The following is a 14106-nucleotide window of genomic DNA, read 5'->3' on the forward strand; positions in this document are numbered from 1 at the left end:
CAACCAGAACTCAAGAGGTCTCAGCCTGCCTCTCCCCAGTTACCCTTGTTCAGATAAGATGTTGTCTTGTCAGATTCCAGCATTTACTGAGCGACAGCCAAGACATGAGCGCACACACGATGACTGAGTGGATGGCTAATTAGCTAATGAGGCAAACATAAACTAAGACAGCTCCCTTTGTGTTTGTGTGTGAGGGTGTTGATGAGTGTCAGATGGGGCACTCCTAAATCTTGGCATGACAGAGACTCTGCATTATCGATAAGAGCGGCAGCCAGCAACAGAGCGGAGAGTCGATGGAGTGAGGCGAGATGAGCAAAAACAAGCTGAATAGAGTTGAGCTGAACAGGTGATGACCAGGGATATACTGAGGTTAATCGATAATAGTGTATTTAATGAAGTCAGTCTCCCTATTTCCTACCTGAATGTTCATATTGTTTGCAATGTGTATGGGATGTATGTGTTTTCCACAATCGTTTTTTCTTGTCCTTTAAGTAGCAGCACTCTGTACCTCCTGCCCTTGAGACAGAAGAGTCAAGAACATTATGTTCTAAACAATTTGTTTTCCAGGGTTCAAGCACGGAAACACACACTCTCAGCACTGCTTACTCCAGGGGGGAAAGGCAGGTTTATCTGTGTAGCAGCTTTCAACGACAAGGTAAGTGCTTTGCATACAACATTAAGAACATATATAAAAGAAACACAAGGCAATTGTAAAAATGCACACATTAATAGGATTTTAATAAGACTAAAAGTAAAATAGGAAACAAAAATAAGACAAAATAGAATAAGACAGAGTAAACGGGAGAATAAAAATTCAAGTGCAGCTCTTTATTCAGGGTATGAATGAATCGCAGTGGCAAACAGACGTTTCACTGATGAGACAAACTTTTGGTGACCTCGCTGGCCTTGTTAGTCTCATCTTCCCAGGCAAGAGAGAGCGGTCACCTCTTTTTTTGTCAGCTATTTGTTATCAGCGATGTTAATGTCACAAAATGTGCCAGAATGTGCTTGGTTGACCAGCATTTCCATTTTATTTTCATTCTTCCAGTGAATCCCAGAAGGGAAGAGAGAGACACGTCTTTTGAGACCTCCTCGGACAGACTGAGCTGTTAACTGGTGCAGTAGACTGCACTGCATTAAACAGTGCGTCCTCAGGCAATGTGTGTGTTATTTGACCGGGCTTTGGTTTGCACCATGTAACTTCCTGAGAGCTGCATGCTTATCCCTTCAGTGTCCCATATGTGATGCTCCATGTCAGTTCGGTCGTTATGTAATGTCTTTCTTACTCACTCCTCCCTGTGTTTGTCTCCTTTTTAATATGTCCTCAATGTATTCACACAGACTTATCAAGGTTACAGTATGCTAGTGCACTGCATGGACAGAATGGGCTCTATTTTCAATTCCGCCGCCAGCGCTGCTTTTCAACCTGGTGTTCAAATCAACTGATACTAATCTGCTTTAGCTGAAAATGTAGATTTATTTTAACCAGTGTAAATTATTAACCCTCTTGGTCCTGTTAGGTGAGGATCATTTCTGGGTTTTCACATGCCACATTAAACACAAAGCATTTTTAAAATAATAGAGGCATACATTGTACAGATCAATAAACATAACAATACATTTTTTTAAACTGAGCCCTTTTTTGTTTTTGTTCATTTTACAATGCCTGTTTTAAAATGAAATCTATCAACCAACCCTCCACTTCTGTGAAAACATGTCCTGCGATAGAGACAAATTGTCACAATCTGTCATAACTAGTTGGAAATATTCATCAAAGTCTCTGAAAGAGGTACAAAATTCCAAGCTCCATTTTTCAACTTGGCTCTTATTCTCATAATCACAGTGTGGACTCAGCTTGAAAAGATTTATGTAAAATTTAATTCATTTGAAAAACTCTACAAGGCTCACCCTGCATGCACAGATATACTATATTACCATTATATATTAGACTATTATTAATACTACTTATACTACTACATTTGTCACAAATAGGGCTGTTTTTTCCTGCACACGGCTGCCAACAAAGGGCGTTCTCCAGCAGCTTGCCTGGTACCACATATCAAGTCCTTACTGCAGCCACATGGGCTTGAATCTGGTCTGGGCCTTTTGCTGCATGTCATACCCTCACTATCACTATCAAATAAAGCAGAAATGCAAAAAATCTGGAGAAAAAAAAAAAAGAGAGAGAGAGAGACATTTCTGAGCTGTGTTTGTTACATTCACTGACCGACAGGAAAAATGAAAGCCAATCACTGTCTTTATGTCTTATATAAAGCACTTTGTATTACCTCGTTGAAAGGTGCTAAAGCTCTCCTCATTAGTTTCACACATTCCATTCTGTTGCGTGATAGCATATGGCTGAATGGGGGGACAGACAGACGATTAAATGATTCATTGAAATGAATGAGGAAAGAGCTCCGTCTCAGAGCCTCTGCTCTCATGGAACAACGCTAGAAAAAGCGTTCTTACAAGACTGCTGCGAGGGATGAGAGCAGATAACTCATCTCTTGTTCAGCATCAGTTTACTACCTCACAGCGCTGTACATGGCTGGCAGTGTGACCTGTCGCATTAAAGCAGGTCACAAGGGTTTTAAGGAAGACCAGATTACTGTCTCATTATGTTGTGTAGCCTGAGGGCAACTCCTGCAGTGTGCTGAATGTAAACAGAAAAAAGTCACTCCCTCTGCTCTCTCTGCCTTTCACACCGGCTCTCCCTTGAGTCTCTTGATGTGTTTGCAGTTGCAAGAGTGTGTGCAGCTTGCGGCGCATGGATCAGTCAATAAATAAAATTCTCCACTCCTATGTACTCAGGATTTATGGATTCTTTATTTCATTGTTGTACTCACTTTTCCTTTGTTGTTAGGCTCTTATGTATGTCATCATTTATTTCAGCTGTGATCTGAGGGGATGGTTGAAATACCAGGTCAGTTCAGAAATGGGAGTGGGGAAGATGAATGAGCAACATCTTCGCTGCCTCGTCACCATTAACTCTGAATGACTCAGTATGGCCTGTGGAGTCGCACTGCTTGACTCTAAGCATGCAAATGTACTGTATGTAGTATATTTAGCTTTTGAATGTCTTCTGACTCTTTCTTATTTTGCTTTATTTATTCATTTTAAATAGCTCTTGGACTGTTTCCTACCTCTATAGACTGTTTCTTGTTATAATGTAACATGAATTGCCCCTCTGGGGATCTATAAACTCCTATTTTACCTGCTTAAGGGTATACCATGCAGGATTTTCCTAAAAAAAAACTTTTAGATACAAAAGTAATCCCTCTCAATCGTCATTTATGACCCACTTAATGTGAACAGGGTATCTGCAGAGACCCCGTCCGCTGCTTGTATTATCTTATTGGCATGTCTTTGAAAGGCTGCGGTTGTCAAAAGCAGCTGTTTAAGAAGGACTGTGCTGAAAATCCACAGAAGGTTCAGAGTACCATTACAAAAACACTGAATAATTGGCCATGAGGTCAAATACTATATATGACAGCGGATAGTAGCATCCGCTGTTTTTAATCAGAGCAAATGTTTTAAGAGGTTATCATGTCATAACGATTTCTCTTGCACCTGAAATGCTCGACAGACCAAAACTACAATGTTCAGTATCACTGTTTGCTTCAATTTGAAATTCAGCGCACGATTTTGCTTCCTTTAATCCATCCAACACAAAAGCTATTAAGCTCATTAAAATGTAGGACAAAGACAGACAATAGAAATATCACAAAGAGTGTTACCATCAAATGTTTTTTGCTTGAAAATAAATGAAATGGCTAATTTTCTGTCAAACAATTAGTCAATTAATTGACCAAATGTTGCAGCTTTATCACAATGCAACAGAAAAAAACAAAAAAACCCACATTTCAAAGCTGCTGAACTTTGTAAGGACAAGATACACACCAAGTGGGTCATTTTTAAATGTGTGGTTTAGTGCATTTCAGTTGCAAAATGTCACATACTGTAGCAGAAGAGATAAGGTGCAGTCCCATTAAACTTCTGTCCTTCAAATTTTCACTCTGTCCCCTTCAATTGAAACACATGGAAGGATGAACTGAAGCGTGCAGTTCCTGTTTAGATGCAATCTTCTTGCCAGCTCTGGCACACTTGCAGGTAAAACGTTGCCCTGCCTATTTACTCAGCTGGCCAACAGAAACATTGATGCACTGTGTTTGGAAATGAAGAAGTTATTAATGTAGCAATGAACCACCACTGTGTTTTGTATAAGACTGCATTACTTGCCTCTTGGCTGCAGCATCACTCTCCTACACTGTTTACAGAATATGATTGCTCTGTTCAATATTTGTTTATTACCCACACCGGATACGTTGCCGAACTATGACATCATCCTTTTTCAGGGGTATTTTCAGTGGACAGAAGGCTGATATGACACTACTGACAGATACCGCCTGAACAACAGTCGATGTTCAGATAACCTTCAGATCTCATTTGACTTCACGTTCAAGCTCTACAGGATGTCTTCCCTCTGCTTTTTCTGCAAAAAACCTTATCCTCCTAATTCCTCTGATGTTTAAATTCCTGCTCCAGTCTTCCCTGCGCAAAACATCCACTTTTATCCTCTACTGCACCTCCCAAACTACCACTGTTGTTTTTTCTTTTCAATTTTCAGCGATAAACCCAGCACTCACTGATTTGCTACATGATCCACAGCCTCAATTGATACACTGAACATACCAATACAGACATACCCTAACATTGCCTGAAGGCATCTATCAGCTTTAAATGGCTACCATATATCTCTCTTATCACATTAGTGGCCTCTCATATTTCCATTTCAGAGCCCACTGGGGACCTCATTCGATCCTCAATCATTAAAGCTCAGTTATATTGTACAGGAATAAAAAGGCTTCTTTTATTGGTGGGAGGACGCCGCAGTAGACACACAGGCAATTCACTTTATGAATCGTTCACCCTTGAAAGTATTCGCTGCCTTTAAAATCATTTTTACAGACTCTGTGTCCATGGAGTGCTTTTTCCTGTCACAGTCAATGACACTCACGGGTGTAACAAATCTTTGAGACAAAACCTGCCAGCGCTTTGACGTGAAGTATTATCCAATATGAATCAAAATCAAATCTGACACTCAGTGAAAATTGCCCTTTTTGCTTTGTGGATCTCTTTGACCCACTGCAATTTAGGAAGAATCACACAATTTTATCACAGCAATCTCAAAGCATGTCCAGCAATTTAGTATGTCACTTCAATAAAAGTGGTGGACTTGTCAAAGACAGGTTAATAATCGAGATAGCTTGACTTTTAGCTCCTAGTATGGGGCAGTCTCCAAAAACACTGGATCCTACATTTTTAATGAGATCAACATTTACATCTTTCAAACTCCACACCTCCAGTTTGCAGCACAGGCTCTTTTGTTATAAATTTGTCTCCAAGCCTACCTTGAGATAACCCTGATGACATCACATCATCTGGGTTATTTATAATAATACAACAGTTCTCACAGGCTGAGTGGCACTAACCATGACCAGCAAACTGATCTTGATAGACAGGTAGACAGGTTTCATAAATAAAAACATTTAAGTGAAACAGGTCCACAAAAACACCTGTGGAGCTCCAAGTATCCCAGCTCTTCATTTCTATACTCAGCAATGTGATATTCATATCTGGACCTATATTTTATCTACACTGTACACTTCCTACAGGCTAAAGGCAATTTGCTTTTCTAAGTGTACCTATCATCGCAGTGACAAGTTAACTTCGTGACCTGCCATTAATAGAACCATGGAAACAGTAAATGCAGGCACATTAAAACAAACACTGACATGACATGAACACTAAAGACCGCATGTGAACTGCAGCGTATACACACCTCGCATGATATGAAGTCCTACAATGTAACATGGCACACCCAGAGCTTCTCTGCAGGTCATATTTAGGAAACTGTCTGTGCACAGTAGAGAGAAGCAAAAAAGTGTACACCCCAAAGCAAAATCCTAAACTGGGCTTTTCCTGTTTTCGTGTCCCACATCGGAGCTTTCATGGGCCAGAAGGCAACCCCTAACAGCTTGCTGCTCACAGCAATATTGACTTCACACTAAGAGAAACATTTGAGGACAGTAAGACAATGCCGGACTAGAGTCTTTAATGTCTGCAAGAGGCGGTGTGGGTTACACACAGTAGTTAAAAGGAATAGCAATAAATACACAATAAGTAAAAGACACAGTGGACCACTGTCACCATGAGCATTTGAGCGAGGGCAATGAAAACGGGAGACAGCCTGCTGGTACATTATATTACAAGCCATTTCAAAGGTCAGCAGCTGATGGGGTGAAACACAGAACTCCTGAGACAGTTTTCATTTTACACAGGTTGCAATGTGCAGCATGTGGTGCACTTTTGAAGGCTTTACATGTCGATGTCATGGTGACTGCATATCGACATGATTCCATTTTTTCTTGACAGATATCCCTATCATTTTTCAAATTAATGTTGCTGCTGCAAATACTGTATTCTTCACATTGTCATCTTAGACGTGTTATTCCGGTGCACATCGTGAATGTTTCTCCCTTCAGCATATGCAAAGCAAAAGAAAAGTACCAGTAAGCACCTGTTGGGGTCTTAGCTGCAGTCTGATGAAGGAATTTACCAGAAAGTAGATACAATTCAACTCAAGAGCACCCACAAGGACTATCCCACCACAGAGACAGATTAAATATTGATTAGCCTCAGGCACTCTGAACATTGAGGAGTCTTGGACAAGTTAAAAATCGAATCACATTAAAGCAGCTGGTTCACAGATTATCAGTATAAGATCAATACATATCTAGAATCTGAGAAGCAAAGAAGGCATTAGAACAGAATCTGACCAGGTCGGCGTATTAGCTTCAAGAATATCAAACAAGGTCACTTCCTTAGCTTGTGCAAATATGTGTCAAGCAGCATTTCCTCTGACCCAAGAGGACACACACAAATGCAGAGTAGTCTCATGCTTCATGCAAGATTTCCTGGTTACGTATTTGCTTTGCATCTAAAAGAATGATCCATTTACGGTCTGGTGCAGCATTATTTGCTTCCAAAAAGTTTCCTTAAACCTGCGTCAGTTGATTTCATGGCCTTTTGTGGGCAGTCCAACAGGCTGTGAACATAAAAGGCATTTTGTAATAAAGTTGTGATGTCAGACCTGTTAACAAACACTTCCACACATCCAGCAGAGCAACATTATTATTCATTTAGGGTCATTTTTCCAATATTCACTTTCATTTTAGCTCTGTTCTGGTCTCCACCAACTCCTGAGGGAACTATCAGGCTCTCCAGCTGCTAAAAGCTCCACTATGTTCACCGGCTCGACACTAACTATGTCTGTGTGCTGTTTGGTGCTGAGCAGGCAGTGTACAGTGCGTTTATCAGAGTGTTTTTCACTGAAACCAGCTACCTGGTACACCTGGGAATGAGTTTGATGAGAATGGCAGCCCCAAAAAACAAGATTAAAACTAAAACGCCAGGTAGAGTCAAGGGGAACTACAAAGTGGAACAATAATAATTTGTAAGTTTCCCACTTCAAGAAACCTTTTCACATCACACATCAGACATTTTCTTTCATTACTAATATAAGCATTTTGATTAGTGTCAATTCATTTTGTGCATGCATTTACATTCAGTGCTCTAGAATACTGTCTATTAAGCTGATATTCAACAAGGATCATTCCTCATCAACTGCAGTAGCACAAATTATTTTGCTCATATGAAAACACAGTCTAGAAGGAGCCAATTCAGGTGTCTGTATGCATGAAACACACATTTTACAGATTTTTTTTGCTTAAGTCCTCCATGTAATGCTGTCCTACAAATTGTGTGTAACAGGGACATCGTATCAGTCCTCAAGAAGGAAAGCCTTCACTTCACTGAGAGAAAAAAGGAGTAGATATGTACATGGAATTTTGGACCCCTGAGGATTTCCTAGAAGGTTGAAATATGTTTATGAATGATGATAAGCGATCTGAGAAACATCTGACTTCAGTTTAGTGTCTGTAAAAGTGCTCATACATCTACTACACCTACTACGTCTAAGTGCTTCCAAAGGCAACTGGACTTGCTTGTGGTTGTAGAAGACGTTTCATCTCTCATCCAAAAGGCTTCTTCAGTTCTGCTGACTGGTGGGAAGTTCCACAAATTCGTCCTCTTGCAGGATCATAGCTATCATGCGAGTCGTTAGGTGGTGCCCATCACTCAATAGGGTCGTGTGAGTCCTGGTGTAAATGGCTGTTAAGCTGCCTGGAGAGAGAACTCTGTATTGTAAGTGGCTGATATGTGGTGTCCACCAGTCAGTTAGAACTGAAGAAGCCTTTTGGAAAAGAGGTGAAACATCTTAGAACCACAAGCAAGTCCAGTTACCTTGGGGAGCACTCAGAAGTACCATGACCTGGATGAATGACAATCTTCACAGACATACACCTACTACTGCAGCCATTACACCATTATGCAGAGCACCTGCCTTTGTAATTACTATGTAGTCTTGAGCCTAATGTTAGTGTCCAGTCTGTATGTTATTCTACGACACTCTAAACCTGTTTGGAGAATATGTGAGGACCCTCCTTACTTTTACCTTCACCTGCATGCATGTTTATAGAGAGGGAGTTTATACACGAGGAAACAAGGGATAGCAGTCCTGCTCCTTAACTGCTCTCTAATCTGTCTCTGAGAGTGGTTGTTCGCATCTTCTTAAATGTGTGATGTCCCTCTGTGTTTTCACTTCAGACACTTCAGTCACTTCAGTCAAGCAGAGCAAAGGTACCAAAACAGTAGGTTCCATGAGTAAAACCTGACTGCATAAGTAAAAACATCCGCACCACATGCATGTACAGAATAAGTTAAGATGTAAACCAGGGATTCAAACACATTTCAGAGGTTTAACCTCCTTTGAGGGTCCTGAGGCTCTGGTCCACTGGAGTCACGCATTTAACAATCCTTTAGCTGCAGATTACACTCGAGGGATGAGCGGCCCCAATGGGCTTCCTGCATCATCGCCTGGACGACCTCCTTATTCTGAGACAGATGTTGTCGGACTGTTAAAGAAGGCTCACTGGCGTGCGCACGAACACACAAGCGACCCACGCGCTGCACGCTTACAAATTAAGTCATACAGCAGTTTGTTAAAGTATGGTGATCTTCAGGGATTCAGCAGCCTTTACACATATTGTGACACGCTTTGAACTCTCCTTTAAACTGAATGAATACAAATGAAAATCAATTTTTATATATATTTGTATAACATCTTTTGTTATAAGAACGTTCTACTGCACCTTTGGCAGCTGTGGATACAGGTGCTCCTGTTGCCCCAGATGTGCAGTTAACAGCTGAACTAAGCTGAAGTGTGTCTTAACTGCAGCTCTCATCTCTCTGACAAATGTTTATGCAAATGATGCTCAAATGACAGCAGCATCAGAGAAAACGTGCCTGTCTGCATCTTTTTCTTTCTTTCTTTCTTTCTTTTTTTTTTTTTTTTGTCTCTGCGTCTTTTCACAAGCCAGAAAATAGACTGAAGGATCCGTCAGTGACCCACCTTGACAGCAGAATGTCGCCCACAGGTAAAGTCCAATCAGTGCAGATCCAGTACACTTCCGAGGCTCCATGGCAGCGCTGGAGCACAACTCCCTCTGCAGCCCGCTGGGATGTCAAACTTCGAGGGAGTGCAGCTTTATCAGACTGCTGGTATTTTCTCTCTCTCTCTCTCTCTCTCTCTCTCTCTCTCTCTCTCTCTCTCTCTCTCTCTCTCTCTCTCCTTGTGTTTGACTCCTCTGCCGCCTCAAAAGTCACTTCGGAATGCGCTCTGTGCCCCCCTCTCTGTGCTCTGCTGTATTTTTATACCAAACATCTCGAGCTTGTCCTCTGCGTGTTTCCTGTCGCGTCCGTGTCCGCTGATGGTGACAGCCACCTGTCCGCTGGATGCTCCTGCGCAATGCTGTCAACTCCGCCGACGTTTGTCCCCTCCGGTCATTTCGGACTCATCCTCATCTGCTTTATGGCCGATGACTCAGGGACAGAGGAACACGCACGAGCTTAACGCGCGCACAGGGATCTCCAACAGAGGGCGACATGACCTCACCCCTGGACTTGGGAAAACTTAATTTAATTAATTAATTTCATTATTTATTTTATTTTATTTTTATTTTTCACTCATATTGCTCTAAATGATTCATTAAAAGTGGGGTCATGGCTTGTTTGACAGATGCTCAATTGCGTTATTGATCAGCAGGGTTTTGGTGGCATCCCTGTTTGTTTGTTTGTTTGTTTGTTTGTTTGTTTGTTTGTTTGTTTTGAGTAGAGAACATGATCTCCTTCAGTGATCGTCCATCACTGCCTCATCCTTGTCCTCTTTTCCTCCTACAGGTGGAAGGGATGAGTTTAAGGCAACTGAGCACCAGTAAAGATCAGTAAAACAGTCAGGGTGCACACATTCAGTTCAGGTGTGACCCTGACAGGAGATTAATTTCCATTCTCCTCATTTTTCATTGTGCAATGTTTTTACTTCAAACTGTTCTCAGTCTGGTCAGTGTTGAAGCATTCTTGTCATGTACCTCCTCCTCCTCCTCCTCCTCCTCCTCCTCCTCCTTACTCTTACACGGCACACTCCTCCTGTTTTTCCTTGTAATGGTTATCCTCCCCCTCTTTTTTTGGACTTTCACTTCATCCTCCCATAATGTTTCTCCTCTCCAGTCTCCATAATCTCTACCTCCTCATTCCCACAGGCACCACCTGTAGCGTTCTCACATCTCTCTCCTCTCGTCATTCCAGTTCAGCCTGCTGCACTCTCTCTTTCCTCTGGCCGAAGTGGTACAGTACATGACACGAGAAAAAAATTATTCACTACAATTTGCATTCTGAAAGCCATAAATTGCAGTAACAAAGACCCTGTTGATTAACTGGCATTGATCCCATCTCATTTGCTCATTAGCATTTCATTCTGAGAGATAACAACCTTGTTCCGCGGTTAAATTAGTGCTTAGCCTTAAAAATGCCTCCTTTTTTACACCCCATTTACCTCATCATTTGTTACATAAGCTGCATTTTCCTAGTTGGATTGCTTGATCAGTTTTAAACACCCTGGAAATCTGAATTTTTGATTTTAAACACCTCGAACCTTATTTTAATATTGCACATATCAGCTGTTATACTGTACATTCCATAACAAGGACATTATACGATGCTATTTTGAGTGATGCATTTCTGCACAGTGGTGCACATGATGAACGAAGTTCATAATTTCATGTTAGCATGCACCACTGAATGCATCTTTAATCACTGTGGCAGCCGTCCAGTGTGGTGAATTTTGGTGCATTTGGCCAGTTGTTAGAGCATATTGCATGACATAATTACCCTTAATGAGACAGCCTGAGCTTCAGTGTGCTGCTGGCAGAGGGAAGGAAAACATCTTCAGGGCAGCACACAGGCAGCATACCTCACGCAGCCATGACAAGAGATGGAGTATTATTGTATTATTGTGTGTGTGTGTGTGTGTGTGTGTGTGTGTGTGTGTGTGTGTGTGTGTGTGTGTGTGTGTGTGTGTGTGTGTGCAGGTGTGTGTGGGAGTCAGTGTGCAGCTTCATTAGCTTGCATTGAGATGCTAGTTGTTAGTTGGTGTGATGTGCTGATGGTTTCCTGATCTGTTATCTTACTCATGTTTGCCACCTCTGTCTTCTTTGCATCATCTTCTTAATGTTCTTCTCTCTCTCTTTTGTCTGCCTCTTTGTCACCCATTTACTGACTCACATTTTCTTTAGTTTTCTCATTTCTTTTACCCCCTGCCAGACTATACCCACCATTCCCTGTTAATCTTCCTTTTTGTCCTCTCTTCTCTTCCTCCTCCTCTGCCTTCCATCTCTCTTCTTCCCTCTGTTTCCCTTCTTCCACTTCTCTGTTCTGTACTCTTACACTTCTGCCTGTGAGCATCAGATGCAGCGATGTCCTCAGACCATTACAAGAGTGCCTGCAGCGCTTGTCCAGCTCTCACTATCTATTACTCTCGCTCTCCCATTCGTTTCAGCCTCAGTGTGTAAGCCCCCACCTCCCCTGCCTTCCCTCCTTGTCTTTCTGTCTCCCTCTGGCTTCAGTCTGGACACAGTGTTGCACATGTATGTAGACTGCCATCAGCTCACATTAAATAAATGTCTTTTTGGCTGAGCCTGCAGGGACTGGAGTTGGTACTGTGTGTGCGTGCGTGCGTGTCTTTTTCTGTGTGTGCACCTGTTTATTTACAGTGCAGTCCTGTACTGTACGTGTGTTGTCTCTTCTAGTCCAACTGAAAGAGACCCCCACCCCTTTCTTTTACAACACACCATACATTAACATACTGCGTAGCACAGTAACCCCAGGCCTGTGCCATAAATATCATAAACATATACAAGCATGATCATCAAGCGTAGGGCTGGACATGTGATTTATGGTGAGGCTTATGCCACTGCGTGTGCATACTTCAGCATGTTAAATCATACTGTTGGCTACTCGACATACATGCTGGGAGAAATTACTTTCATTGAGCCACAGCAAAAGACATTTTTGAAGTAAATGACAATATGAAAGGGGTAAATCGTGATAAACCAACCAAGCATTATCACCTGAATCTCCAGCTCCCCTTGGCTTATGGGATTTGCTACTGTTTTAGTTCACTCTTAATGTGTGTGTGTGTGTGTGTGTGTGTGTGTGTGTGTGTGTGTGTGTGTGTGTGTGTGTGTGTGTGTGTGTGTGTGTGTGTGTGTGTGTGTGTGTGTGTGTGTTGGGGGGGGTGCCTAAGTGAAACGGTAGTAGTGCAAACTGTCTGGGAAACCCTTATGTTAGACTAGATGAAGAAAAAAATAGCTGACAAAATGAGCTCTAGGTGAGAATGAACCACAACAGTAAAGAAAGTTTCCCTTTCCTTTGATGGTACTCATAGTGATATTTTTCCTCTTTTAATTTAGAAATAAAGCTTTATAATCCACTGTGCTCTATTAATGAAAATTCATTATCATTATTCACATTCATATTCATTATCATTATTACTATAGAGGCATCTACACAGGATGCGCACTGTAGCTTTGTCTTAAAATCCATAACCATGAACACGGTCAGCAGTGCGAGAGCTAATCCTTTCTTGGAAACCTCTTCAGCTTCTCTATACATCTCTTCACCTTCACTCAGCAAAAAAACAAAAAAAAAACAAAAAAAAAAGAAAAGAAACCTTGACCAATAAACACTTTTCACTCAGACTGCCATGTTCTCATGACAGGAGACATAAAAGATAAAGGTCGCGATGAAATCGGCCAGTGTATTTCTTTCAATGGCAGGATCACACCTTCAGGCAGTGAAGCTGAAGTGAGCAGCTGAGCATGATTTTCAGCACCTATGACCTTTTGACGGTGCTACAGTGCTACAGGCAGTCTGAGTCACGCAGCTGGAAAGTGACAAGGCTCACACACACAAGCACACACAGTCTGTATATGTGATGTTATGAGGAATAGCACACGTGTCTTATTGCTTTGGTCCCTGGCAGCTCACCCAGTAATTGGATTCTTGATCAGCTCTCTCCCAGAGCTGCTTGCAACTCTGATCTCTACCCCATAATTTCCTCATGATGTACAACCTGGATTTGCTTCATTAAGAATGTATGTGAAACTGACCTTGTGGAGAATGTGAGTTTCAGCCTTTCCATCCAGAAGAGCTTGAATTCACAGTGGCGATAACAGATGTGAAGCAGAAAATTGAGTCTTTCTGTATACCAAGAAATTCCCCGGAGCACTCCTCTGATCACTGTTTCAATCTCGTCTTGTTCATTGCTGCTGGAGCTGTACATTAGTGTCACAGAAAATAAAGCATGCACCTCCCAAGTCAATACTAAACTAAGGCAAAACTGCACATTCTCTAAAAGTTGCTCCGCGTGAGCTTTTATTGTGTATTTCGAGTCAGTGTCTCAGTCAAGCAATGCCATGACTTTCAATTGCTACAGCTGACATATAAATGCAGGTCAGACTGGATTCAGACTGTAAAGGATTGAGATTAGCAAAGAATGTTCACTCAGGCAGATCAAATTACTCTTTGGCATGAGGCAAATATTACAACTGAGTCGAATTCTCCGTGAATAGAAAAATAGAAAAATGCAGA

At 41.7% G+C, this 14106-nt stretch overlaps 1 protein-coding gene across 1 annotated transcript in view; it reads right to left on the reverse strand.

Annotated features, from left to right (window-relative positions):
* Positions 1-9942, reverse strand: part of LOC139340254 (neuronal acetylcholine receptor subunit alpha-7-like) — a 44166-nt gene extending 34224 nt beyond the window's left edge. Inside the window, exon 1 of the mRNA XM_070976004.1 lies at positions 9533-9942. Coding sequence (XP_070832105.1) covers positions 9533-9602 — 70 coding nt within the window. The 5' untranslated portion in view covers positions 9603-9942. The remainder of the gene's footprint in view (positions 1-9532) is intronic.
* Between the last annotated feature and the right edge of the window lie 4164 nt (positions 9943-14106).

The sequence above is a fragment of the Chaetodon trifascialis genome, chromosome 2 (genome assembly GCF_039877785.1).
Source record: "Chaetodon trifascialis isolate fChaTrf1 chromosome 2, fChaTrf1.hap1, whole genome shotgun sequence".
NCBI classification, from domain to species: Eukaryota; Metazoa; Chordata; class Actinopteri; order Chaetodontiformes; family Chaetodontidae; genus Chaetodon; species Chaetodon trifascialis.